Genomic DNA, 27,227 nt, shown 5'->3' with positions numbered 1-27,227 from the left:
TGAAAGACCTGGGATGTTTAGGGGCGTTCACAAGGCAGGAAAAGTCTAACAAAAAGATGCTATTGGTTGCATTATGGGAAGTGTAGGATCCAGTGTTTTTGGAGCTTGGAGCTAAGTCAGAATATCTCGGCCTCTGCTGCTTCGTTTTCAACCATTCTTCTTTTTTAATCTGTCTCTCGCAAGACCCCAACTTTATGGAAGTGCAATGCTAAATGACTGGAGTAGCCTTTTAAAAATAAGGATGAGGAAACATCTGTTCTATACCTACAAACTGCATTATTTGAATAATTTTGTTTCTTATGTGGCTTATTTAACAAAGTCCATTTCCTCATGCATAACAAATAACTAGCCAAGTGTGAAATCATGTCTATTATATTTCAGTGTCATTAAAGTGGCAGGACTAAAGAAATTTCACTTATTCTGTGACCCATATCCTTAATAACTGATTTTATTTAGATTTCATTATCCATTTAGAATGAAAAGAAGGCTTTTCTTTTCTTCTTTTCCATAAACAAAGAGGGTACACTTTCCCCAAACTACTACAGTATGTTAACTCAATTTTTAATTTTAAGCCCTGTGTAACATTCTTATAAGGACTGAGAATGTATCTGGTATCAACTCATTTTTTAAAGATTATTTTTTGGGCTTTTTGCCTTTATTTGATAGGAATAGCTGAAGAGAGACTGGAAATGTGGGGGAGAGAGAGAGAGAGAGAGGATGACATGCAGCTAAGGGCTGCGGGCTGCATTTGAATCTCATTCAAAGGACTCAGCCTTGTACATGAGGCACACGCTTTACCAGGTGAGCTACCAGGGCACCCCTAATTCATCTTTTTATTCTAATTTCTAACATCACTAAAATATTTTAAAATATTCCTGTAGTAACTCATCATATTTTTGGGGGGTTCATACCTTGCAAATATCCAACTTTGTCTTATTGTTAAATGAATCGTATCATATAGTCACAACGTCATATTTGTGCAGTGGTGTATTCTCTTCGTTTTAATTACAGTTCATTTTGCCAACTCCCGCTTTTGCCAGTTTACTGCCATCAAACTAGCAGCCTGTGTTTCTAAACAACAAAGTTTGTCAGTGATGATGATGATAGACAGAATTTGTAGCAAATCAGTGTACTATTACTAACACAATAAAAATCATCAAACACATTGCTTTAATTCCACAGTCATAGTATCTCAGCCCTTTCATTGTCATTGTCCGCTTTAATCCCAAATTGATGTTTATTGCATCAGGGTTATATATATTGGCTCAATAAAAGTTTCCCCAACTGTTCCATCCCCTCCGTGGTGCGATGGTGCAGCTATAGTAGAGTCCCCAGACCCCCCACCTCACCCACTGTCCAACACCTGAAGTTAACTTTCTCTCCTTAACTATACTAACAATGTATACATGTTCCCTAATATGAAGTTAACTGGTGTGAGTGAAGAGGATGCAGAGGACAGGCTTAGATGGAGGCACATGATTCGCTGTGGCGACCCCTGAAAGGGAACAGCCGAAAGGAAAAGAAGAAGTATACATGTTCCCTACTCTGAACTACAGTTTGTAGCTGAGGATATTATTATCATTATACTGAATGATTATTATTTAACTGGTACAAAAGAGAGAGAGTAATATGTATTTATACTGCAAAAATTTAAACCTAGTGTTCACAGCAGACATTTTAACTTGACATAGTAGGAAAAGCACAAGTGTTACTAATAACATTAATGACCCCATGGCCCCATATTTATCACATTTACCATAACCGTTTGGGACAAAATTATTATTAGCCTTTTTCATGTGTGAGACACTACAAGTGCTATTTTTTTTCTTATTTGCTATTATGCTATTTTCTGGATTTTATTCACTTTTCCTGCATTGAATTACCCAGATCAGCCTTTTGAATGTGCTGAATCCACAAAAACGGAGAAACAGACTAAGACGGCGTCATTCATTTTATGGTTCTGAGTGTCATAAAAAAGTGATGCAATTCATTCTTAAAGTAGATCTTCCACTCCTTGTTAAGTGTGTGTAGAGGGACTGTACGAGTGTTTAAATAGGACCCCTAATGATCTCAGTAAACAACATGCGACCAAATATTTATTTCCTGAGAGCAACACAGCACTCTACTCTAGACATTGACATCACATTGTTTCTTTTTTGTTATTGTTGTTCTTAATGGTTGTGGGTGAGGAGGGACTCTGAAATGCTCTTTATTTGCTAATTGTATTCCCCACAGGCTAGTAAAGATTTTAATGGTATGTAAGTGACTGCTCAGATAAAGTCAGAAAATTGCCCCATAATAATGCTCCTCTCCATACTTCACTGCAATTTCACCTGGTATGTAAAAATGCACTATAAAACAAAAGACTGTCTGGAAAAGTCAGTAAAAGCGAAACACTATTATTTTTGTTTGCTTAAAAAATTCTGGGCTATATAAATAATGTTTTTACCACGGCAGAGCGCTTGGTCCGACTATCATTATAACTGTTGCCGTGCTTGAATTTGCTGGTGTTATGACTTTTCTCTCTGTATCAAACAGAATATTTAATATGCCCACAGGCCATCCCAAAGATCTGCCAGCAAACCAAAGACAGTCCTGGTATAGAGTCCCTGTATGAAAAATCATAAATATTGTATATAGTCCTTCATTGTCACAGACAATGACTAAAGCGTGAACATTGAGACAGAAGAAAGCGAAAGGGAAAGAGGCGTCTTTAACAAGAAGTGACTGTAGAGCAACAATCTTACCAGGAGAGAAGGGTGCAGTTGAGGTGACCCTGGGAACTGTGAACAAGTAGAACAACACTTAGAGTGGGCCCCCAATACACACACAGACACTTCTCATATTTAATTTTATCACAGCTGCTTTAGTAATCTCAAACAATCCCATATTCTTCTGCAGGTGTGAGGGGAACCGAGCTGACTAGAGGGTTTTGAAGAATGTAAAGCCCTTTTCAGACAGAATACGTAACAATACTGGCTTTATCTATCTGCTAAAGCAGTGGTTCCCAAACTGGGGGTCGGGACCCCAGAGGAGTCACAAGATGATTAAAGAGATAAAAAAGAAAACAAAATATGTATGTGTTATCCTTCAAATGAAAATCACTCTGGCTAAACTGCTCACAATTAATGCCTGCACTGCAGTCATAACCTGTGATGAGGGGTCACAGGTAAACATTGCTTCATTTTATGGGGTCATGAGCCAAAAAGGTTGGGAATCGCTGCATTAAGATAATGGCTTTTTGTCATGTAAACGTTCAATTTTATAATTTATTACAGAATTGATACATAGTGTCAACTTCACATCTTTTCATTCTATTCTTGTACACAGTCTGACATTATAAAACAGGCAGCAAAATTCTCTAATAAATTATGAATTTGAGGCAAGCAACCCACATGCTCAAGATGGTCATTAATGAAAGCTTCAAAAGCAAACTAAGTTTTAAACTCCATCACTGATAAAGTCCATGAGAGAGCAGAGAGCACTCTTCTTCCTTCATATCATTACTTTTCAACTCATCACAGCTCCCTCAATGAACGAGAAGCCAATTTCTGTAACAGTCTTGTCACGTTGGAATAAAGATTGGAATTAAATGGGCTAAAAGGGGGGGAGAGAGAGATTGTTGTGGCTCTTTAACATAATGGAGGAATTTTCAAAACTAGCACTGTTTAAATGTAAATGTTGTGGTTCCCTCTCCGTCCCATGAATATACAGCATGATCCAATCATACAGATTTGCCAGTGCTAAGTGAGAGAGAGGCTCTTACTGGCTTTGATGCTGAAAGCCTTGACTTCAGTGCCCATGTCATTGGAAGCGTTGCACAGAGCGCTGATGTCCGAGGTGACTTTGACTGACACCACGCTGTGAGTCATGTGCTCGTTTGCTTTGTTCACCACCTCATGCCAGTTCTGTGGAGACACACACAAACACCTTCTTAATGATAACACCGCGCACATTTCTATCTCTACATCAGTGAGCATTAACTATTTGCAAAATAAAGCTCATGGGACAAAGCATGCTACCAAAATACTGCTGGTGCTCACAACTACCAAAACTTTAAACTCAGATGTAGTAGGTATAAGTAAACAAGCCGCCATTACTGCAGTGGCACCTCACTTGTAAAGCTGCAAAATAACACTATACAGTAATGTATGTAAAGGATTTTACTTTTTAACAATTTTTGCCAAGAAATATGTCCAGGAGACCCTGTCGAACCTGTTACCTGTTGAAAATAGTATGTTTCCTGGCTGAAATACCACTTTTATCATTTCACGTTTCAAATTTTTACAAACTGCTGTATTTTATTTGACTACAATGCAAAAGATCATGCACGTTTGTTCATTAATAATAATAAGCCTCAGGAGTCCGGGTTCATTTTGGTTGTTTTTGCAGATTTTCTATGAATTCATATTTGTCTTTAGCACCACATGTGTGGAATCTTTTTCCCAGCACAAACTCAGCTATAAGTCTGACTTATCATTTTTTTCAATTTAACAAAGCATAAAGCTGCCAGGAACCCAAAATACAAGAACAATGACACAGGTACCTATAAAAATTTACAAATCTTTAATGGTAATCACTCAAAATATTCTAATATAATATTTTTTATAATATATAAAAAATATTGTTTCACTATTTATACAGCAGAAAAATGTAAGAAATAAAACTATAATAATTATAATCTACCCAGACAACCTTGCTTTCTCTGTCAGCGTAACGCGTTTGGTTTGACTCCACCACTTTCATGATTTTCATCTTCACATGTAAACGTTAGCATCACTACAAACAAAACTAGGGTCTACTGTACATGAATATTGCATGATGAATTGCATCTAATTCTATCGTGAATTAAGTTAGTGCTGCGAGTCAGACTGGATACCTGGCTGCCGATGATGGTCCAGGAGATGCTGGGCAGTGGATGGCCCTGAGCCTCACAGCTCAGGTTCACCATCCTGCCTGTTGCCTCCTCCAGCTGCACCTCCTGCTCCACTCCCACCAGCTGGGGACCACCTAGACACACACACACATTCTCAAATTACGTTTATAAGTATAGTTCGTCATTGTTCAGTAACAAGGCAGTTTTCTGATCTGCTCCTGTTTTATTTTGCTTGCTGTAAATGCAATTTCAACATTTCCTCCATCACTAATCTATCAGTACAGTACAACAACAGTCATGTCATACTCACCACTCTGCTGCTCTGAGGTTGTTGTTTTTTTAGCAGAAATACTGTTTTCATTCACAAATAAATTCCAGTTCTACTTTTCATTCGATGTTAAGCTACTGTCAGTTGATCTTGACACTTCCTGTACAGATGTTTCACATTAAAAGCCCTCCAGTGGTTTGAAATCTGCACACTCGTAACTCTGATGCAATTCTTTATTTCAAGTTCTAAAGATCTACGTTTGGGCACACTAGCTTCTATAGGATAAAATCCAAACTTCACCTGACTGTCACTTGTAGTAACTGAGGCAGGTGTTTCAAATCAGAGCTCTCAGGCTAATCAAATTGGAGGACAAAGAAATAGTCACTAGAGAGGCCATTCATAACCAAGAAAATGCCTGCACCAAAAACATGGCCACATATCTAAGAACCAGCAAGAACAAACTACAGCAATACAGAATAAAAATCAATATAGAAAGACATCTGAGTGCTTATATTCAACTTTGGCATGTGAAACATCTGCAGAATAGAAGTAGAAGCAGGTGCCATAACAAGATCGATTTGTTTCCTTAGGCCATTATTGCAATCATTTTTTCGATATGCCTACTTTTCCACCTCAGCCAAACGTAAGGGTTAGATACATAGGCTTTTTCTTTTCCCTGAATTTTTGTTGTTTTCACTCAGTTTTTCTTTTTGTGTAGAAAGTGGAAAAGGGCAAAAAAAAAAAGGTGGATGGCAACTTATTGGCTTCAGCTACATAATTAATGCAGAAGACTCTAGAAAAGGTCTATCATTTGGAAACTTCTCTTGGCATTGCAAGTAAAGTGAAGTTGATGAAGTGGTGTACGGGATGACTGACCTTGGACGATGATGTGTACGGAGCCGCTGGTGTGCAAGGCGGGCAGGGAGGGAACGGTCACTTCACATACATACTCTCCTGTTGTTTCATAGGTGGCGTCCTTCAGGTGCAATGTGTTCCCCTTACCCACCTGCTGCCCATCCTACACATACATACAATCAGTGAATGAAAACAGGTGATGTTGGCAATTGAGAATGGTCAGTGGACCTGTATCAGTTAGCAACAGTTATCAATTGCATGATGCATTTTCTATTGGATGGATTTCCATGAAATTTTGTGCAGACATTCGTGGTCCCCAGATGATGAATTGTTATAACTTTGGTGATTGCCTGATTTTTCAGGTCAAAATTTAAATGTGTACAATACAATGGTTTAGGTCCAAATAGCTGCAAAACTAATGACATTCCCATCAGCCTCAGCTGCACTTTTTGTTCAGTGCTAATTAGCACATGTTAGCATACTAACATGCTAAACTAACATGGTGAACATGGTAAACACTACAACCGCTAAACATCAGCATATTAGCATTGTCATTGTGAGCATGTTAGCATGCTGATGTTAGCATTTAGCTCAAAGAACAAAGAAAAATGATGTCATTGTGCCTTTCACGTAGAGCCGCAAGCTGTTGCTGCATTTGGTCGCGCACCTCGAATTTTTTTAACTAGGTGCGATTTCATTTCAACATGGACGCCAAAGGTAGACTGGCCGGGCATGTTCGCCTCTACGAACACCTCTGCCACCCTTTTTTGCGAGACCACAGGGACAGCCAAATGACTCTCAGTTCATGGAGAGAGATCGCCACCACCACACTGGCAAAAGATAAGTCATTTTGTAGAAAAGTGTGGAAAAGTATGAGGGATCGCCATCGCCATTCTTCCGGTAACGCTCGTTGACTTTCTGCTTATTCACGATATTTTGTTTGTATGCCCCATGGCGCGTCGTAGAATATTGCAACAGACAAAACGTTCTGCGGAGGCTTGCTCCACAGTGTCTCACGCGAGTATAAACAAAACAGTCGCTTCAAAACTTCACTCATACATTGTCATTTTTAATTGTAATACTGTATATTCATATTAGGGTTCGCTGACAACAGTGTTTAAAGGCCCGAATTGATTCTGAGTTACAGATGCTTAATTTAGTATTTTGTACTCTCCTCTATATTGAAAAAAGACCACTTAAAAGCCAGGGCACTGTACTGAAATGTGTCGGTTGAAAAAAGTGCAGAGTCTGTACTCACAGTATGTATATTATAACTGAATGATGCAACAATTTATGAGCTTTCAGCTAGCCTAAAAATGTCCTTTTCTGTACAATGACTAATGTGTACATACCTTGTACCAGACAGTGGAAGTTTTCAGGGAGGACAGAGCGTTGCAGGTTGCAGTCAGATCTTCTCCTTTGAGCATGACTTCTGAGTCTTTAGGTACCACCACAGCTGGGTCCAAGTCTAAACACAACAAACACCGACAGAACAAGACACAGGAAACACAGTGTCACAAGGCTGACCAATGACCAATATCAATCTTATGTCTGTATAGAGCTGGAGTCAGGACAAGGTTAGCATAGCTTAACATAAAGAGTGAAGGAAACAGCTAGCCTGGCTCTGTCCAAAGTGAAAAAATGTGCCAACCAACGTAACTACAGCTTACTATTGCATCTTCCTTGTTGTTTCTCTCTCTAAGCCTGTTTCAAATATATGATATGTTATATGTATGTGTGTTTTTATATATATGTTTTTCTGTGTGCGTGTGTGTGTGTGTGATCGTTCCTCACAGTGCACAGTGAGCTGCATTTCTCCTTTGACCTCGGTGTAGTCGTCAGTGTCAAGAGGGCGACACTGGTAGATGCCGCTGTCTTTCCGGGACACTGGAGACAGGATCAAGTCATCACCTCTGCTCTCCAAGTCCACATCCAGCTCCTGTAACAAATACTCTCATTTGTAATGTAAATCCATGTTGTGATTATGTGAAAGTAAAGACAAAAACTACAGTATGTTCTTCGTTTGTTGGCTCAGATGTGCTTTTAGGGTGAATGTTCTAAGACATACTGTATTTCCAAGAGAAATGGAAATAGCGTCTGATTTGTCACATAGGTTACTATGGTGGACACTTGCAGACTTTAGCATTACCTTGAAAAGATGACTGAGTTCCTTGAACTTTATTTGGCAGAAAGCGAATTTGTGGGTAGAAAACAGGTAATAAAACAAACCTTCAGAATCATGTAATTTTTGGAGACCTCTTAGAGAGTGATCAAACACAGGCTGAAAATCCTGCTTTGGTTGCCAGTTTAAAATACTTTCCCCAAACATACATAAATTCATTACTTTCAACTTTACTGATAAAAAGCTGATGACATCTGAAGCTTATTGTCAGAGGATGATGTAGGTTACAGAAAATATATATATATTTTTTTACTTTTTTCTTTTCATAGTTTCAGCCCCCATGGTAACATTTTACTAACCAGTTTTACTCCTGTGATCTGAGCTACAAAGGCAGCCACAATTTACTTTGGAGTCCATTAGGGTGAGAAACATAAGTGGTGAGACGCAGACAGAATTTAAACAAATCCTAAATGTTTAACTCTAATATCCAAGCCCACTTACTTGAAAGTAAAAATGAAAGCACACAAAATGCCTGTTATATTGTTCATTGCATTGCAAAACTGTGAGTGTGCGCACTATGGTGAGTATGTTTATCGTCATGTGTATCATAACCTGCAAACCATACCCTTTCTGTGGAGCATTTTATACTCCAGCAGAAGAGGCTAAATAAAAGTGGATGGTGCAACACAGGCTCCTCCATTTTGGACTCTTTGGCTCTCCATTCCCTCAAAGGTCAGCACAGTTAAAACAGCTTGCGCAGATTTACTTTATCCCCCGCTAGCGAATAATTGGAATGAATTGATGACCAGGCCATAATGAAGGGGCGCTAAGGATCTTGTAACAGAAAAAAACATCTCTCCGTTTTTTATTCGTCCAACAATTCTGTTTTCTGGTGTGTAATGAGCCTTACACACTCACAGTCTTCATAGACATTTTGACTGGTTAAAGCAGTGTCTAGCGGAGTCATCGTGTCTCAAGATCTCAGCAATACATTTTGTGAGTGAGTAAAATATTGTATCATAACATAGGATGATGGCCAGAAGTATTCAAATAAGACCTAGATTGAAAAAATAACTAAACCCACAATTTTCTTTCATTATCTTTAGACGCAAAAATTACGCTTTTACCTCCTAAGTCAGTTGTTACAACAACTACTAACCAAATGTCCCTGACTGCCTAGTTAGGAAGTTAAAATTGCAGTCAGCTGAGTTTTTGTATTGTCCACACATACAATGCATGTGTGTCTGACATGGGAATGAGCCCTGTCAGTGTGGCCTCCGGTCTCAGACCCCAGTCTGGATCTGCAGGGTCAGAGCTGACAGAGCCTTCACAGACCTTGCACACTCATGTCTGCATGGGGCCTTGTGAGCTCTGCATATCAAAAACATTCCCTACATGTCTCCTGCATGTCACCCATTCTCACTTGGGGACTTGGGGTGAGAAAATGCCTCCCATTCTTACTTGTTCTCTGTTGAAAATGAAGGGTGGCGGGGGGTTGCCATCACCCTGGCAACGCAGCTCCACAGTATCCCCCTCTTTGACCAAGCCCTGGGGCGACTCCTTCCAAAGCTCCACCATGGTGGTGGGGTCTGGACACACACACACAAACACACAGAATCAAATTAAGCAGGCTTATTCAGCTAAAGTCACTTTACAAGGCCATTTCCATAATGCTGACAGCACAGACTGTGTTTGGCTCTGCCTGCCACAGTATCGCTACTAAACTGTTTCAAACAATGGACCAACAGACCAATAATGTATCTGTTAAATTTGAAATAATATAGCATAATTGACAATAACAAGGTTTAAAGGGGTATTCCAGCAATTTAATATCGAGAGATTAAAAAACTATGGTCAAAATCAAAGCAGCTGAGGCTGAAATATTCCAACTTTTAGTCCCTGGTGTGAGTCAAGCTCTATAAATGCTGGATCCTACAAATTACATCATCAGGTTTATTTTTTCAAACTTTGGAAACTTCCCTCCCAAGTTAAAGATGACTTTATACATCTTTTTTTACAGGCTAAGCAGCACTCCTCATGACAACTTAACTGAACTTCATGTGTAAATGTGTGGAATGCCCCTTTAAATAACGAGCTGTTGTTAGCCTGATAGGTTAAGGAGAAACGGAGTGACATATTATCAGAGCTGCAAAGACATGTATATGAATGGAGATGATTTAATATTATAAAGAGTACAGGCTAGACATGCTCTATAGGAAAAGTGCAATGAGATAACTTCTGTTATGAATTGGAGCTATATAAATAAAATTTAATTGTTTTTTTACAGACGCAAACAAGTTATCACCAGCACTCCCATGGATGCGCTGGTTGTCATTCCTGATGTTGGTGTCTTAATAATCTTCTGCTAACAGTGTGCAAGTTTGAATAATGCATTGGCATCTGTTAACCAACTGAAACACACAATATCTTCCATCAAGGATTCACCCAGTGAGTAGGCCAAATAAAATGCAATAAAAAACAGGAGGATAGGATTCAATACAAATCAACAGTCTCTACACTAATCTTATAATGATACCATATAGAGAAAAATAAATACAAAACTCACTGACAACAGAAAGTAGGGCACAATAGATGTAATTAAGATAAAAACAGTTAAATAGTCACTATAAATGATCTTATATTGAGAGGCAGACACATGTGTTACAACAGGATTATTTTAAAATATTGCAATGCTGTTACAAATTTTAAAAAGCTGGCCGCACAGCAGAGGAAACACTGAACTGAACAAGTTGCGGTAGGATGTCCCAAAGATGGAAGAGCTTTGCAGCAATTATTTTATCTACATTATGAGACAATTGCTGTCAACCACGGATGTGATACAAACATCAACTATTAGTAAGATTAGATCGCTCTTTCAGCCAGGCCTACATGACAGAAGTATAAAAAGGCTCAGCGTTAACTCACAGTGAACAGTTATGTTGACGCTGTTGGACTCGACTGTCCTGATGGCTCCCGGAACGAAGAAGCTGACCTCACAGGAGAAATGGGCATCCTTGTCCTCCTTAACCACCTTGTACTCCAGTGTGCTCTGGACGGAGGAGAAGCCACTGGTCTCTCGGGTCACCAGGATCAACACGTTTACATCTGGAGTATGGACAAGACAATATAGACAATATGTAACAATGGATCACAGCCAACACTGATACCAGATGAAAATTAATTTTTACACATTTTGCAGGTATTGGACAAATTCAAATTTTGACGAGGGGATCACCAGTGCTGAGATCTGAAATTAAATGGGGTAAAGTCATGGCCTGGATTTAAACAAAAGGAAACACTTTGTTACATGGCAGACCCTCTGAGACACAATGGCCCAACTACTGTTTGCACTTACGTCCTGGTACAGACATCAGTGGCATGCTGTTCCTGTACCAGGTGATGTTGGGTTTAGGAAAGCCGTTGCGAGCCTCACATGATGCAACCTGGATGGAGAGTCACATTGACAAATCTTTATTATCTTGAACTTGGCCGTTTCAACAGTAAATGGGATACACAAACACTGTAGACAAACAGAGATTTCAGTAACTATCTGAGTACTCAACATGGTAATCACAGAGATTATTGTATTGGTTAATCTCAGTGTCTAAGGTTAAGTGGACCCACCTTAGATGGCACCTCATTGGTCACAGATATTCCAGTAAGGACACCCTCGATCACTGGAGCCTCTGGAGGAGCTGAATCAGGAAAATAATCACTTTAGTAATTTATAATAAATAACTAAAACATGAAACAAAGATAAATCTTCAAGGCATTCTTAAGACTTATAATTTTCCTTTAAACAATGATTTGTCTGCCACAGAGAAAGTGTTGTGTGAGCTTCCATACCAAAAACTCTGAGGTGGGTCTTGCCCTCAGCGTTCCCGGCAGCCAGCCCATTAACCTGGCAGAAGAATTCCCTCTCGTCAGAGAGCTGGACATCTTGGATGGTGAGTTGAGTTCCCTGCTGGTCTGAAGTCACCTTGATGCGGCTGCTGTAGTCTGTGTTATTGTCCACCATCTGCTGACTGTCGTCACCGTAAAAGATCCGCATCCGGGAGCTGAGACCTACACCTCTCTGTAGGAGGACACACAGTCAGGAAACACTTCACCTTTCACTCAACTCTGACATTTTGAATATACACTATTTTAGGGTTAAACGTTTGGTATTTGGTTAATATTGGCCAGTTTTGCTTACAGGTATAATGGGTTAAAACGTGTGTCCAGCTGGTAATTATCAAACTAACTTCAGCTTTATGTCTGACAGGCAGAGCAGCGATGAGTTTTTCCTCTCGCATCCCCACATGACTGTGACTGATCGAGCCATTTGTCTCTACTTTTCCCAACTTGTAAAATTTTACATTCTGGCGTGCTGCTCTGATTAACTTCTGCAATGTGATCCACTCATCAATCAATCACTGTCATCTGCTGAGCTGAATCAGACAGATACTTACACGTTTCGTCTCGTTATCAGTGTAGTTGTCATGGTGTTAGCCAGTTATTCATTTTTGCAATTTTTTTCTGTCCATTTTGCTTGCCACTCACTAACTCACTTGTCATTCCAGATCCTGTCATTTCCAGTCATACCAGCAGTTACCCACACTGTGTTCAGTGCCAGTTCCACTTACCTGATTCCCACATCCAAACGTGCACCTGCTCATTTCCACCTACTCGTCTATTCAGCCATCCGAGCCATAGCTTTCTAGCCTGTTCCCTGTTTTCCGCCTGCCCTGGTTTTGACCCTTGCCTGTCTTTTTGGATTTTTGCCTGCTAATTTATACCCCTTTCGACTTGTTTGCCAGTTTTGACTGCTTACCTGTTGCCTCATTGTTTCAGTAAACTTTGTTTTTACTCTGTCTCCTGAGTCAAAGAGTCGTGCTTTTGGGTCCAAATCTTGTTTTGCTGAGCCATTACAGTAGTTACTAGATGATGGTTGAAACAAGTGCCTCACTCATTAAATATGTGGCATTTGCTGAGCACCACTGCTCATTTTCCCAGACTCTTAATATTATATTTCATAAAAATTTAATAATTTCTTCTGACCTCAGTGGAAGAACTGTTTATTTCAGAAGAGGCGTCACCCCTCTACCATACTATGCAGAAACACTGACGTTATGCATACTGTATATATGGATTATACTGTATATGGACCACACTAAAACTACTGTTAATTATTACTGTTTAATCAAATTTTTTTTAGTGTTTAATTTGTTTTGACTGTTTGTAACATGCTATATAAATTATAATAATAGTTGTAGAAGTAATTTGACAATAGCAGGGGACTCATCTCTTTCCCTCAGGGAAAATCATCTCTAAGAAATTAACAGAAGGGATGTGACATCACCTACTATCTGTTATTGTAAGCTATCTATATACACATTAATATATAATAATAAGAGTTTGTAAGTCCTTGTATCCTCTTATTTTACCTATTTCGACAATTCTTATTTATTTGTTTATTCATTTTGTCTGATGCTACAACTAGAATCTAAGCTCTGGACTCCCAGACCATGATTCAAATTACTGACTTTAAGGGGGCAGCCCCACTCCATACGTGTGCGGTTTGATGGTTTCAGACAGGCAGTGTCAGTTTTCGTAGTGGGTCCAACAGTACTCACCACAAACCACTGGATCATGACAAAGCTGGGCTCGTTGTTGGCGTCAGTGAAGCTGTACTGGCAGGGGATCTGAGCCGAGTCACCCAGGTACACCTCAACACTCTCATGCATAGTCAGCTCCACCTTGGCCCATGCTGAAAAACACACAGACATGCACATAAATCAACTTCATGCTTTCTAAAGGTACTATGCCATGGTCCCATTCATGAACCATTCAAAGCCATAAAACAGCGCTAAACTCAACATAAAAATGGCATTTTACTGTGACTGTGTTCTTCCTTACCTACATCTAATTCTAAATTTGACCCTCAACCTTATTTAATTCTAAACTGCATTGTGTTTGGCAGATGACTGACCAACCTTCCCAGGCCAACCTTGAGCCTGTCTGCCATGTTAGCAGAACAAAGAAGAAAAGGCTTCTTGTCCACATGGCATAATTTTCATCTCCCTTCTGCCTGGCTGACTGTAACCACAAAACCACATCTTGGCCAGAAAATCAGTTCCCTAGGCATCATTGTGGGAATGCAGGCATGGGAAGGCAAGCCAGTTTGACACTGGGCTGTTGATTCAGAGAGCCAAGGGCTTTTTCAGCCATGTTGGACTTGGCTGAGGTTACAGAGGGGCCAGCTCACACACTGACAAAGAAAAACAAGATGGCGTAAAAAGTCTATTTTCTCTGTTTAATCTGGTTGTTATACAAGATGGTAAAGGATACTTCCCCTCACCTCCATTCCCCCTTACACTGTCAGGTGTCCCTGTGTTACGTTCAGTGGATTTACTGTCATGTGTTGTCATTGACCATTTTAGTGTAGCCTCTTTTCCTTAACTCGCCTGCTTCGGCTTTTGATTCTCACAAGTAGAGAACGGTACAGAACAGAGACCGTTGCCTCTTCTATCATTGACTTCTCCCAGTATGATCGTTGAATATCTCCGCACACCAGTTCAAGGTCAGTGTCCTTTGATTCGGAACTATCACTCAAGATATCTTTGGTTCTGAAAAGGTGATTTCTAATTATTTTGGTAACTACAGTCCAGTTGTCAGATAAATGTAGTGGAGTAAAAAGTACAATATTTCCCTCCACAGTACTTAGGTAAATGTACTTCCACCACTGAACACTACAGAATACACATACACACAAACATACAAAACACTATAGGAAAACATAAAAAGAAAACTGTGAAGCAAGCTTTATTGTCTTAAGGCAGAACTATTCCTATGATTTTTTTCAACTGTATTGTGTTTATTGATATTATAGTAGGCCAAATTTTAGGTGCACTGGGCGGCTGTATTATGGGAAAACATATTAGGAAAACATACTTTTCGCCTTACCATATACCGAGGGGCAAAAAAAACAAAAACAAAAACAAAAAACCTGGAGACATCCCAGTTTTTGTTCTTGACTATTTAATGGTTTTCAAAAAGAAAGAAAAAACAATTAGCAAGGGCTAGACCTCAGTGTCCTCTTATGTGTTTTCAGCGTTGGTTGAAACAGACCAAGCATGAAAAGAGCTTTAAGAGTCCAGTTGCCACCCTGCTGCCCCCATTCAGCCGGCTGCTCCCCCATCACTACCCTGTCCCCACCTCAGCACCAATCATTTTCACAACAATTTTTTTTTTTCTGTCCCTCCCTCCTCTGCCTGAGCCTATGCGCAGCCAACCATTCCTTTCAAGACAACGGGCGCACCATTGTTCCCCCACCTGGGTGGACCAATTCCCCCCTCACACACATACATACACCCCACCCACCAGTCAGCCAGAAGATGCTTTTCCATCCCTAAACCAAAGGTTAAAAACAGTTCATTGTGTACTGAAGTTGTTGTTTACTGTGACAAAGATGATGTGAGAAGGCTTTGAGACAAGAAGCAGGCTGGAGAGAAAAATATGTCACAGACGTCAGTGTAAAAAATGTTGTGCCTCTTTGGGGCCGTGCTGCTAACTTTTCAGCTAATCCGATTAGCAGTGGGGGGTTGCTGGGGATTTGGCTTCCAAAGCCAACCTGGGACCAGTCTTATCTGTTCCTGTTGTGACTTTATGCTGCATGGACTAAAGCACAAACACACATGACCCATGATCTATGGACCCTGACAACCAAAACTGCTGCCTGTGGGTGTGTGTGTGCATACATTTGTGGCTGTCTGCTGTCTGGGTCTGGATGATACAGAGCTAATTCATTCTGAAAAACAGCACACCACTCCAGAATATTTGGATGTGTTGACAGGATCAGGCCTGTGACTGGACAACAAGACCCCAAATGACTGGCCTGTTAGAAGGATGATCAACACAAGGGGGCAGGGAGAGAGACTTTCCCAGTTAAACAACAAACACAATTACATTTCAAGTGGCAGATTAACTTCTCCATTAAAGGTAGATTTGTTCACACAAGGCTGCTGCGATATTATCTATTGTTTTATCATTATTATGTAATTGTTAAAGTAATAGTATAACGGCGATTAAATAAGACCATATTGGATATCACTTCCATGATATAGTTAATGAGTTTGAATGCAGTCATTTATTTGTCTTTTCTTTCCCCACACCCTTCTCTTCTTTGTGATCTTGCCAGTCATCACAGCAGGGCTGGGTATCGTTTGAACATTTTCCATACTAGTGCCAATATAACACATTTTGGTGCCAATACCAAAATGTTTTCGATACCTTACATCGAAGAACACAGATCAATTTTCTGCAAAACCCCTTTGTTCATTTGAAGCAAAACTTACTGATGTCTGAACACAAGCAGCTGTACAAGAACTTTGCCTAAAACTCTAAAACTGGCAAAATTATGATTTAAATCACTAAACTGATTAAAGACTAGGTAAACATAATTAAAAATCTGACAGGACATTCAATGTCAGCTTTCAGTACTTGACATTTTTAGCCATGCTAGCGGCGTGGCTCTAGGGATGGCAATGTCAGTCGGTCAGTCAGTCCGCCACTTTGGCCCAGACTGAGATTTCTCAAAAACCACTGGATGGATTGCCAGGAATTTTTGTACAGACATTCATGTTCCCCAGAGGATGAATCATACTGATTATAGTGATCCCCTGACTTTTACTTTAGCATCATCAGCAGGTCAAAGTTTTCACTTATCCTGTGAAACATCTCAGTGTCTATTGGTTGGATTGGCACAAAATTGTGTACAGACATTTGTGGTTCTGAGACGATGTATCCCAATGACTTTGGTGATCTCTTGACATTTGTGGTTTTGAGTGAAATGTCTTGACAACTACAAAAATGGAATGCTATGAAAGTTGGTATACACATTAATGTCTCCCTCATGATGAATTGTAAGAAATTTGGTGATACTTTAACTTCTCATCTAGCACCATCATCAGGTCAATGATTTATTTGCAGAATACTTTGGTTTATTTTACCAAGTGCCTGCAGGCCAAACTAATGATATTCTACGCATTTAATGTTCGTAATTAGGAAATGTTAGCATGTTAACATGCCAAACTAAGATGGTGAACATTACCTGCTAAACATCAGCATGTTAGTATTGTCATTGAAAGATCAATGAACCAGGAAGATCTCTGGGAAGATCTCTCCGAAGAAACTATGGATGAATTAAGAGAAATGGATACCATGATTTCCGAAATGGTACCCCATTCATTCCAATTAGTTATTTCTTTATAAACTTCTGTGCTTGGGTGTTGAAATTGTGATCAGGCCGCTTCTCATGTAATAGATGCCGACTTTTTTCTCACAAAACAAAAAACTGCCCCATTTCTGTTCACTTCTGTCTCCTTCTCTCATACACATCCTTGGGGTTCTGGGTAAAGGAGCATGAGGAAAGACTGATGGAACACAACCTTCCTCAAAATTAAGACCACATTTCCCATAAATACCAGTGTTTTCTTTCTGTAAAATAAAATAATCTCTCTTCATGTTATAAAGTAATTCAGCTGAATGCATGACATATTTCACTTGGTGCCACTAATTAATTCTCAGGAATGATCTCATTTGTTTAGAGTGATTACTGTAAAGTATTAAAATTAATTTGATAATGATCTAGGCTGTTACAAAGCACTTTTAACCCCTCTAAAACATTTATAGAGAAGGCAGAGCATGTTAGAGGGGATACAGACAGAATTAAGAGAATAAACAGAGACGACAAATAGAGACAGACTCACACAATACTCACACGATATAAGCGAATACTAGACAATAACAGACATGAGGGGGACACAGCCTTTGCATTCAGTCGCTCATTATGCACCTAACACACAGACAATACCCTCAGACGCAGACTAAAGTGGTCACCATTATTGGCTTTCCCATTTGATTAAGGCTGTCAGCTTAGGTCTCCAGTAGATCTGCAGCTCCACCACTGATAAGAGTCCAAATCACCTCTGACACAACAAACCAGCCTCATTTACTCAACCTAATCCCTCACATGCCTGGTGAGCCATGAAATAAGACTGAATGCTTCTGAGAACATAAAGACGTTCTGTAATTAATTATCTATAAACCCTCATGTCCACTGGATATGTCAGGCTGTTTCTTGGGGATGTGAGCAGAAAATAATAGAAAGATCTCAAATATTTTCATTTACATGGTGTCTGGGGTTTGAAAATTAAAAAACGAGGATCATATAGGTTAAAAAAAAAGCAGATACATCATAGTCTGCATATGTAATGTCATACATTTTATTCCACATACATATTTTGGAAGCTTTTTTGAAACTACTTATGAGGAAATGTAATAGCAGATCAATGTTTCAGACTTTTTCAAGACCTGGAGATTGCCTGAAAAAAAGTTGTGTGTGGACACTGTGAGTCCCTCAGAGAGTGTAGGGTGTAAAAAGCTAGCATGTAAGTGTGGATGACAGGGAGGAGGATTTCTCAATACGCAACCCTGGTGTGGTGTCGAACACCTGGGGGACACTGTGTACTGCCTGACATCAAAGAGCACAGACACACACACTCACACACAGTGAAAGCATACAGTCCTACAGTGGAGATGAGAGCTCCTTGTCCTACTGATGCGTCTGTGCTTTCAGAAGCAGCATCTGGCACAAATCTCCCAGCAGCCTGTTCCCTGGGTGACAGTCAGTGGCAGTGATGGGTCCAGGCTTTATTCTTTCACATAGAGAGATAAGGAAGTGCTGCAAATCTCCTCAAAGGCACCTCTTTATGCATCACTGATCCCCCCTTTCATGCAGCAGAGCATATCACAGTTCCAGTTCCAGGTGGACTCACTCAGGTTAAGACTACTGGAAACGTATGGGGCTGATACCGACCTTTCATTCAGAAGACTTTGCATTGTGCAAACTTAGTTGCAATGCAATTTTCACGGGGCAGTAGTCAATTTCTTTTGCACTTGCATCTGTTTTCTAATTTCCTGACTCCAAACTATCCCACATGCACCGACGTGGTGGAGTGGCACAACTGAAGTGTATGCAGATCAGGCAGCACAGTGCAATTTTGGTACTTTGGCATGATTATATGTGAGTATTCTGCATGCACAGACCATCTCTTTTTGCAAATACAAGCCCAACATTTTTGTGCAGACGCTTCTTTGAATTTGCTGGACTTGGTTTGGTTACACACACCTCAGCTCTCTTTTTTACCTTGACAGTTATTTTTTCTGCCTGCATACATGACTTAAAAAACATGTTGCTATGCTTCGAATGTTTCTCAATATGATATATGGGTTTCACTACATCTTCCAACCTCCAATAAACAGTCCGCCAACACTGGCTTTTAAAGAATTGCTAATCATTCCCGCTGGTTAGCAACTTCTTCAGCAGCTGCATTAATTTTTCATCATCACACCCGATGGGTGAGACTTCATTAAAGGAGTAACATGAATGTTTTATTTATGCTTGTATCTGATGTTCAGCAGAGAGTGTGGCTTGTTCCTCTGCATCCACTACCCATCAGTAGACTCCCTATAGAGCTGCTGGGCTCTGGCATGCAGGTTGCTCCGCAGCCACAGGATGGCTAATTAAAGGTCAACAGGCTAAACACTGTATCTACATCGGTGGGGGGTTTCTTTAGCTATCAGCAGAACAAAAACAAATTTGGAGAATTAGCCTATGGTAACATATTTTCCTAAAAACGAATTTAGCAGTTATGCGTACCTCATTGCTAGAAACCCCACAGCTATAAACATGGAAGTACAACATAAATTTATTATATAGTCATTCTGCTTGCCAAGAACATAACCGATCCAACCATAACAACCAGGGATTAACCATTATCTAGTATCTGAATGCTCGCACCTGGATAGTGCCTGAATACAGTAACAGTATCGCTCAAGCTAATGTTGAGACTGGGAACAACAGCAACTGCAGTTCCACAATCCAGAAATACCCCTGACCACAATGCTGCAGTTCTGGAGGAAACACTGAGTATAATTCTGTTTGGTTTCCATTTCAAACATAAATATCAATTCAAGGTTACATGATTGGATTTCCTTCCCCTAAATGGATTGGTATGTTTGGACAAAATACAAACCACAAGTATGGAGTACTATCATGAAATGCAGGCATTAAAACAACCAAATATATGAAGCTTTTGAACCATTTCCATTGATTAATCTAACATTCAACATGTCGAGTGATGCCACTTCACTGAAGCTGGACAAAATGAGATTTCGAGGTAGCCAAAATCTGGAAAGAGCAGTGATTCTTCTTCGTCTCATATTAAAGTGTGTGAAAGACGAGACATTAAGGTAAGAGGGGCCAGGTATGAGGCCTCAGCTGTTATTCTAACACTATAAATAGGAGACCTTTTTTCTAATCAAACCTCTGACGACAGCACGCTGACTTGCTGCTGTACTCCAACAAAGGCTTTCTTATCCCAGCCCCTGTGGTCATCATCACAGTGCTGAATATCCTTGAAAGCTACAAACTAGGTGCCAACTAAATCAGCTTTCCCTCAACCATCCAGCAGAGAGGGCCAGCCTGAGGTAATGACTTCCATATCAATATCCAGAAACCAAGAATTCTGCTAACTTTGAATAAAACAGGAAATATGCAGAAAGTGAGGGTTATGACGTGACATGAAAATGTATTAATACACGTAAAGATTCATGATTTATAGACAGCCGAGTGCCTGACGTCACATCTGGGTTCGCCGCTATTCCATTAACTTCTGCAACTTAACACTATCTCTCACTAAGGGTTTCTTTCGTCTGTCTTATTTAAAAGTGAAACATGTTTCTGGTGTGTCAGCGGGTAATTTCAAGAAAGTAGCATTGAAAAAACTACATCTCTTATTACTTTTTCCCAGCACGGCAGAGTGTGAACTGAATGTCATGAAGCTTTGGTGAAAGTTCTTTTCTCTCATGTTTGGCCGTTATTCCTCTATGGGTGAATTTCATTTATTTCTTTCCATTCCAATCTTTTCAGTCACTTCCACCTGCCCAAACTGTCAAAGTTCTTAAATATACAATTCTGATGTCACCATATTTGACCAATCATCTTTCTGCCTGCGTACCTTGAGCCAATCAGTCCTTGGATGCTGTCCTTTAAATATCATTGCAATTCTGTGATTTGGTCTTTCAGACCTAGTACTGTACCAATCCACCATCTCCTCATCACCACCATTGCCCTCATGTTCCAGAACATTTAACTTTCCATCATCTAGCTGCTGGCTTTGGTCACTCTGGGGGATCCTGTCCTATCTTCTATCTTTATATGTAGGCCTACGCTTAATAAATATGCTTCACATCGATGGATTCTAATTGCCAAAGTTCTTTGTTTCTAACCTGAATAAATACTGTATCAATTTTTGTAATTGAGCAATTGATGTACACTCCCTCAGAGAAATCACAAACTCTTCCATTGCTGTGAACGTGTGTCTGTCCGTTTGTTTGAACTTTTTTTACATTGTTTTGTGGGTCTGTTTGTATCTGACTGTATTAGCATTCAAGCTGCGCCTGCCCTACAACAAAGGCCTATTTGTGCCTTCCCTCTCCTTTTATCCCATCTACCAGACATGAGGCGAGCTGTCGGGCGAGTGTGCCACACCTAATTCACCGGGATCAAAATGGCGAACCCCCCCCCCCAAATCCCCCGCTGAGAAGCTTAATGCTCTCAAAGAGAATATCAGAGTGATCACAGGTGCACTGCTGTGTTAATGAGGAGGAGAGGCTACTCCCTGTGCCCAGGCCAGTCCTACTAACCCCCCCCCAACACACACACACACGCTCTCTACATGAGTCAAAAGCAATGTTGTTTGGACTGTATTAAATAATAATCTCAATTTCGTTGACAGACCCCCCCATCAAAATCCATCTGAAACCCATAGTCCAATGACCACGCCTGCTTTCCACCATGACTGGCCAGGTGTGAAAATGGGCAGAGCTCCAATCACCTCACAAACCGTTGCCTCACATTCCTATTTCTACAACTGACCACATTCACAGCTGAACTACAATGATCCCCAGTGTGTTGGGCAGTGATAAGAGACGATGTGCTTTCAGAAGAGAAGAGTGTGACAGACACGTGGATCAGATACAGCTGGACGTGACAAATATTCAGATAGAAGAATGGTGTTCATCCCTCCAGTCGAGTTCAGAGACATGAGAATTCATGTCAAAGAACACTGAAGCTGTTGCCACGTGGGGGAACAACACCTTACTAAGACATTTTATTTTGGTTTTTCCTTTAATTTGTCACAAGATTTGACTGTGATGCTACCCAACTACAGGAAACACTGCATTATGAGTTTAACATGAGGCTTTCTTTTATAAAACTCTGAGTAGATGGGTTACCTTTCAAATGGCGCTTTCACACAAGGTCATCTACTGTCCAGTGGGATGGCCAAGAGATGGCCATATATGCATAACCATGTATGGCAGAAATCCCTGGGTTAACCCCTTACCAAGATATTCCAAGATATTCGATTTAGTACTACATAAGACAGAGAAAGGCTGCAAATGCACACATTTGAAAAGCTAAAACTATGATTTATCGATAATCTATACAGTTGCCGATTAATTTTCTGTCGACTAATTGATTAATTGGCTACTCATTTCAGCTCTAGAACCTCACAATGAATTTGGACATTATTTCTAGGATTTATTACATTTGTGGTAAAAACTATGTAACTCGGTTTCTCCTAAACCCTAAGCCTAATTAAGGAAACTAGATTTAAGAAACCAGAAAGCCAACAGTAATTTGGTTACTTGAATACATTAATGCCAAAGACCTGTCTAAAAAGACCATGTTTTACTTCCAAGGGCCTATCAGTGTTTTCTGTCACGATTGCTTTTTCAATTTTGAAGCAATGTTTGAGTGGACATGCATGCAGCTGTTCTGAGAGAAGAGAAAGATGAAAATCTCACTGATAGGAAGGTCTGCATATGTATGTGTGGGTCGGTGAATGTATTCCTGTACTGGAATTTTATCAACCAATCACTAAAATTGAGCTCTCCCAGGCTCTCTTCAGCTGCTAGACTGCAGCAGGGCAGCAGAATCACAGAAAACAAAAAAAGATTTTAAGATCAGATTAGACTTATGTCAATGTTTTGTCTAGTTAATCAGTAAATCTTTTGTTTGGAGAGCTTTGTAGATGTTCTATGGCTGTGTTAAGGAGCGTGCAGCCCAAACAGTGTCAGGCATCGCAGGGTGGGGGAGGGAAACTTGTGGAGGAGGGCGGCAACGGGAAGCAAACAAAGCACATATGGGTTCTGGCTTGAAAAGATGTTACAACTCTGGAAAATGATCACGGCAGCATTTTATCTTCCATCTCCATGATAGGCCAGGTAAACTCTACAAATATGAGCTCGTATATAATTGGCCATTGCCAGACGACTTTGCGTTGTATTACCCCTGCTGGTATCAATGTGGTGAAATGAGAAGGCTGCAGATTTTTTTTTACACACTGTCAGTCTGAAAATGGCCTAACCCCACAGACGGAAAGCTGGACTCGGTCATCTAAGCAATTAATCGACTAATTCTTTCAGCTCTATTAATTACATTACTGTTCTTATTAAGAAAGGACAATATGTACAGTGCATATGAACATGCTTTCCGATTTCCCCCAATAACCTGGGCTGTTGTGTGCATGTAAACACAGTCTGTGAGAGTCAAAGTTTCAAAACATGTTCACCTTCACAACAGCCTTATTGACACATCTCACAGATCTAAAACTTGTGTATTTTCACAACAAACTTGCCGTGTATTTCACATCAAAACACAGTGCACGCCTCCAGGATGTAATAAACACTTTCTCCTTTTACTCTAACGGGAGTCACATGCCTGCAGTCGGTCAGACACAATGTCAAACACAATGATGCATCTGTGTTCAGAACTCATAACCAGTTGCATTGTTTGATATGAGAGCAGTGAGCAGCTCAATGCCTACTTTATCTTGATCTCTAGACTGGGAGACTCCAGTTCTCAGGGCTCAGCAGACAATATCCACCACTTGTTTTATTCACTTGGCCACAGTGTGCCAAGACCTTGAGCCAGGGCTGTGGTTATGACTGGATTCCCAGTCGTCGGGTGTCCTGCTGGGCTGGGGAGGATGGAGGAGGTGGGGTTCAAGTTGACACAAGCAGCTGTGAACAATAGTAATGTCGCCCCCATTCCCATGCTGTGGAGGACAGGGGCAGCTGGGGAGGGGAGTGCCCCAGCAACACCTGTGGGCAGCCCATTTGTCAAGTGATTTGTGGGAAGGAGTGTAGGAGCAGTGAGAAGAGAGGAAGGAGGGCAAATAGGGGTGTGTGTGTGTGTGTGTGTGTGTGGAGGGATGGGGGTGGGGGGTAACTTAGAAGAGTATTATCACAGGACCACACACAATGAAATGCCTGTTGATTTCCCTCTCACACACACACCTGTGCATCTATAAAAAACCTTGCACTTCCTTTAACCCTCTCCCAACTCATGCTATGTTCAAGTACTGTCAAAAAGTAAGACATTCCTGTATTTTTTCGGTGTATTGGTCAACAAAATGATCTTTCACGCTCAAAACTGATCCATCATGCTTAAAAGCCACCCAAAGGAAACTTCTGCCAACAATTTGTGCTTCCAAGCAGAGACCACTACAGAGGCTGTAAATCAAATGAATTATTCTACCTACACTATATGTTCCTGTACGTAAATACACAAATACATACACAATAATGTATAGCATTCAACTGTTATTCAATGTGCTCAAAGTTCAATTCTGAGATCTGTTTCACCACTCAGTCAGAGTAAATGGTTCTCATAGTTCAACCTGAGTTTAATGGAAAATTCTGGTAATCACAACTTGGGTCTTAAAGCTGCACTAATCAATATTTTTTTATTAACAGTGGACCAAATGACTATGTGTAATGTAAAAGGGGTCAGTCATAGAGATGAACCCACAGAGATTTATCACCTGACTCTGCCTTTCTCCTTTGCTCTACAGAGCATTTTAGCATCTTTCAGCTCATTTGTTTGGTTTTTACGGCCTGCAAATTTACTGTTTTGGTTCGCTGTCATCCTTCTCACCAACCTAATTTGCAGCAGCAGGGGACAGCTGTTTTCAGTCAAAAAGCCCTAAAAATTCACTGTATGCTACCTGCCCAGCAGCATACAGCAGACAGACAAAGTTAGCAACTAGTTGGTGAACACAGTGCAGCATTTAGCAGCTGAAGAGCCACATATGTCTCTCAAGAATTGGTGGAGACCAAAAGTAAAGCTAATAAGAGAGTGAATACTGGACTTACATTCATTAGGTCATTGAAACACGACTCCAAATGAATGCTAATGTTGCTCGGTGTCTGTTGGATGTGTAAATAGGCAAAAAATAAATTAAATTAATGCTACTCTAATTTTCATGGTTTTTATCTCTGATGATAACACTGTACTCACCAAAGTCAGATCTTAGAAATGAACTTGTTGAGTGCAATACCACTACTGAGAGGAATGATACAACACTACAAAACTAAGAACACAATGTGACCATCATGGAGTTGGAAACTACTGTTTAGAGGGACTTGATGTCCCTGGTGGAGTCCTTTTAACAATACTACACTTCATCATCACATCTACCAAACAGAACAAAAGGCACAATATTAGTCAACACGTGGCAACGAGCGCAGCTTTATATATAACAAGAATCCATACACACAAGCGCTCATGAGACAAAAGTTAGATAACCCAATTTTATGCTAAAACATGTATAAATTAACTTCCACAGACAGGCACACTGGGAAAATCCTCTACTCAGAACACTCCTCTTTGATTAGGCGGTTGATCTTTTAACAGTGTCCAATATCAGGGCTGAGGGAGTGGGGGAGGATTTGATATTTAAGCATCTCTTTATCCTCTCCCTTTTGAAATGTCAAGTTCAAAGATCCAGACCAGCGGCCTTGATCTGTGAGCTAAGACGACCTAGAGAATTATCCACAAGACGCAAGACGGTACACATGGAGTGTTATTAACTCTGATTGTATTATAGTCTGTAAACAGGCTTTTGATGTTTGTTCCTCGTGCTCCAATCAGACCTGCTTAATCAAATCAAAGCAGTATTGAAATGCTCATTGTGCGTTTAGGACTTTTCTAACTGAATAGAACCTTTTCAATTAGTACACTTTCCCAAGTACTCTCTCTGATGTTACAGTGCGTTAAATCCTATCAGTTTGTGTACTTTTTAAAGACAAATATGAAAAGGTTTTGAAGTCTATAATGAAGAGAAGTGATGAATATGCTGCTTCACAATTTTGAGTAGACTGCCAGTGTCAGTGAATGAAGTACTGCCAGTTCATTTAGAGCCAAACAGAGCCTGATGTCCTGCTGAACGGGAGCCAAGCCAGGCAATGCACTGAAAATAACACTAATGTGCCAAAGATAGAGCAGAGCCAATATTATATTTTTCACCTTAGAAACCCATCACAAGTGGAGATTGGATAAACAGATAATGAATGACAATATAGTAAAACTAAGTTGTAATAATATAAAATATGTCTTCACAGGATAAGTTGTAATTGTTGACATTTACTGTACATTAATAAACACTTAAAAATCTGCTTACAACTACATTGTAGTGTGTTATACACCATTTATGATATGTTATAAATGTTTATATAGTGTTTAGTAAAGTGTTACTGAAGTTGTTATGTCATTTATTTTGTATGTGATCTGTTATACTTAACAGAATAAAGAAGGGAATGGTTTAACAGTCACAATAGTCGTGTTCACTCTTTTTTCCCGAGTTGATTCAAAACATTTTCAGTCAGATACAGATTTCAGTCTGTAAATCACTTGGGAATCAATTCAGCTCAGTTAGACACGTACAGGACCAATCAGCTGACATTTGGATAAGGTGATCAAATGCTTACAGCAAATGATTATGGCAGATTGAGTCCACTGAATGATGGTAGTTGCCTACTTAGGAAAACACAAGGGGATGAACAAGAGAACATGGAGGCAATATAACTCTGAAAATGCTGAATCAGAGCAGAATAAAGTTGAAAAATTAAGTTTATTCAGTGAAGTTTGAAAAGTTATAAAGTAGGCCAAAGTTTAGTTAAATCAAGTTCCAAAGTATCGGCTCATTTTTTGGTCA

At 40.1% G+C, this 27,227-nt stretch overlaps 1 protein-coding gene across 3 annotated transcripts in view; it reads right to left on the bottom strand.

Moving 5' to 3' along the window:
* Positions 1-27,227, bottom strand: part of mcama (melanoma cell adhesion molecule a) — a 49,978-nt gene that overhangs the window by 6,169 nt on the left and 16,582 nt on the right. For 2 of the 3 annotated variants that reach the window (XM_044221738.1, XM_044221739.1), the window contains exons 2-13: positions 13,737-13,870; positions 11,968-12,196; positions 11,746-11,816; positions 11,477-11,564; positions 11,047-11,226; positions 9,583-9,710; positions 7,794-7,938; positions 7,352-7,467; positions 6,021-6,162; positions 4,880-5,010; positions 3,767-3,908; positions 2,748-2,783 (exon numbers count right to left, since the gene is read on the bottom strand). In XM_044221738.1, the coding sequence (XP_044077673.1) occupies positions 2,748-2,783; positions 3,767-3,908; positions 4,880-5,010; positions 6,021-6,162; positions 7,352-7,467; positions 7,794-7,938; positions 9,583-9,710; positions 11,047-11,226; positions 11,477-11,564; positions 11,746-11,816; positions 11,968-12,196; positions 13,737-13,870 (1,542 nt within the window). The remainder of the gene's footprint in view (positions 1-2,747; positions 2,784-3,766; positions 3,909-4,879; positions 5,011-6,020; positions 6,163-7,351; positions 7,468-7,793; positions 7,939-9,582; positions 9,711-11,046; positions 11,227-11,476; positions 11,565-11,745; positions 11,817-11,967; positions 12,197-13,736; positions 13,871-27,227) is intronic. The other variant, XM_044221740.1, reaches the window with a different exon arrangement.

This window comes from Siniperca chuatsi, linkage group LG14 (assembly GCF_020085105.1).
Source record: "Siniperca chuatsi isolate FFG_IHB_CAS linkage group LG14, ASM2008510v1, whole genome shotgun sequence".
Lineage (NCBI taxonomy): Eukaryota > Metazoa > Chordata > Actinopteri > Centrarchiformes > Sinipercidae > Siniperca > Siniperca chuatsi.
The sequence above is the reverse complement of the archived record's forward strand: the minus strand, read 5'-3'. Positions and strand labels throughout refer to the sequence as shown.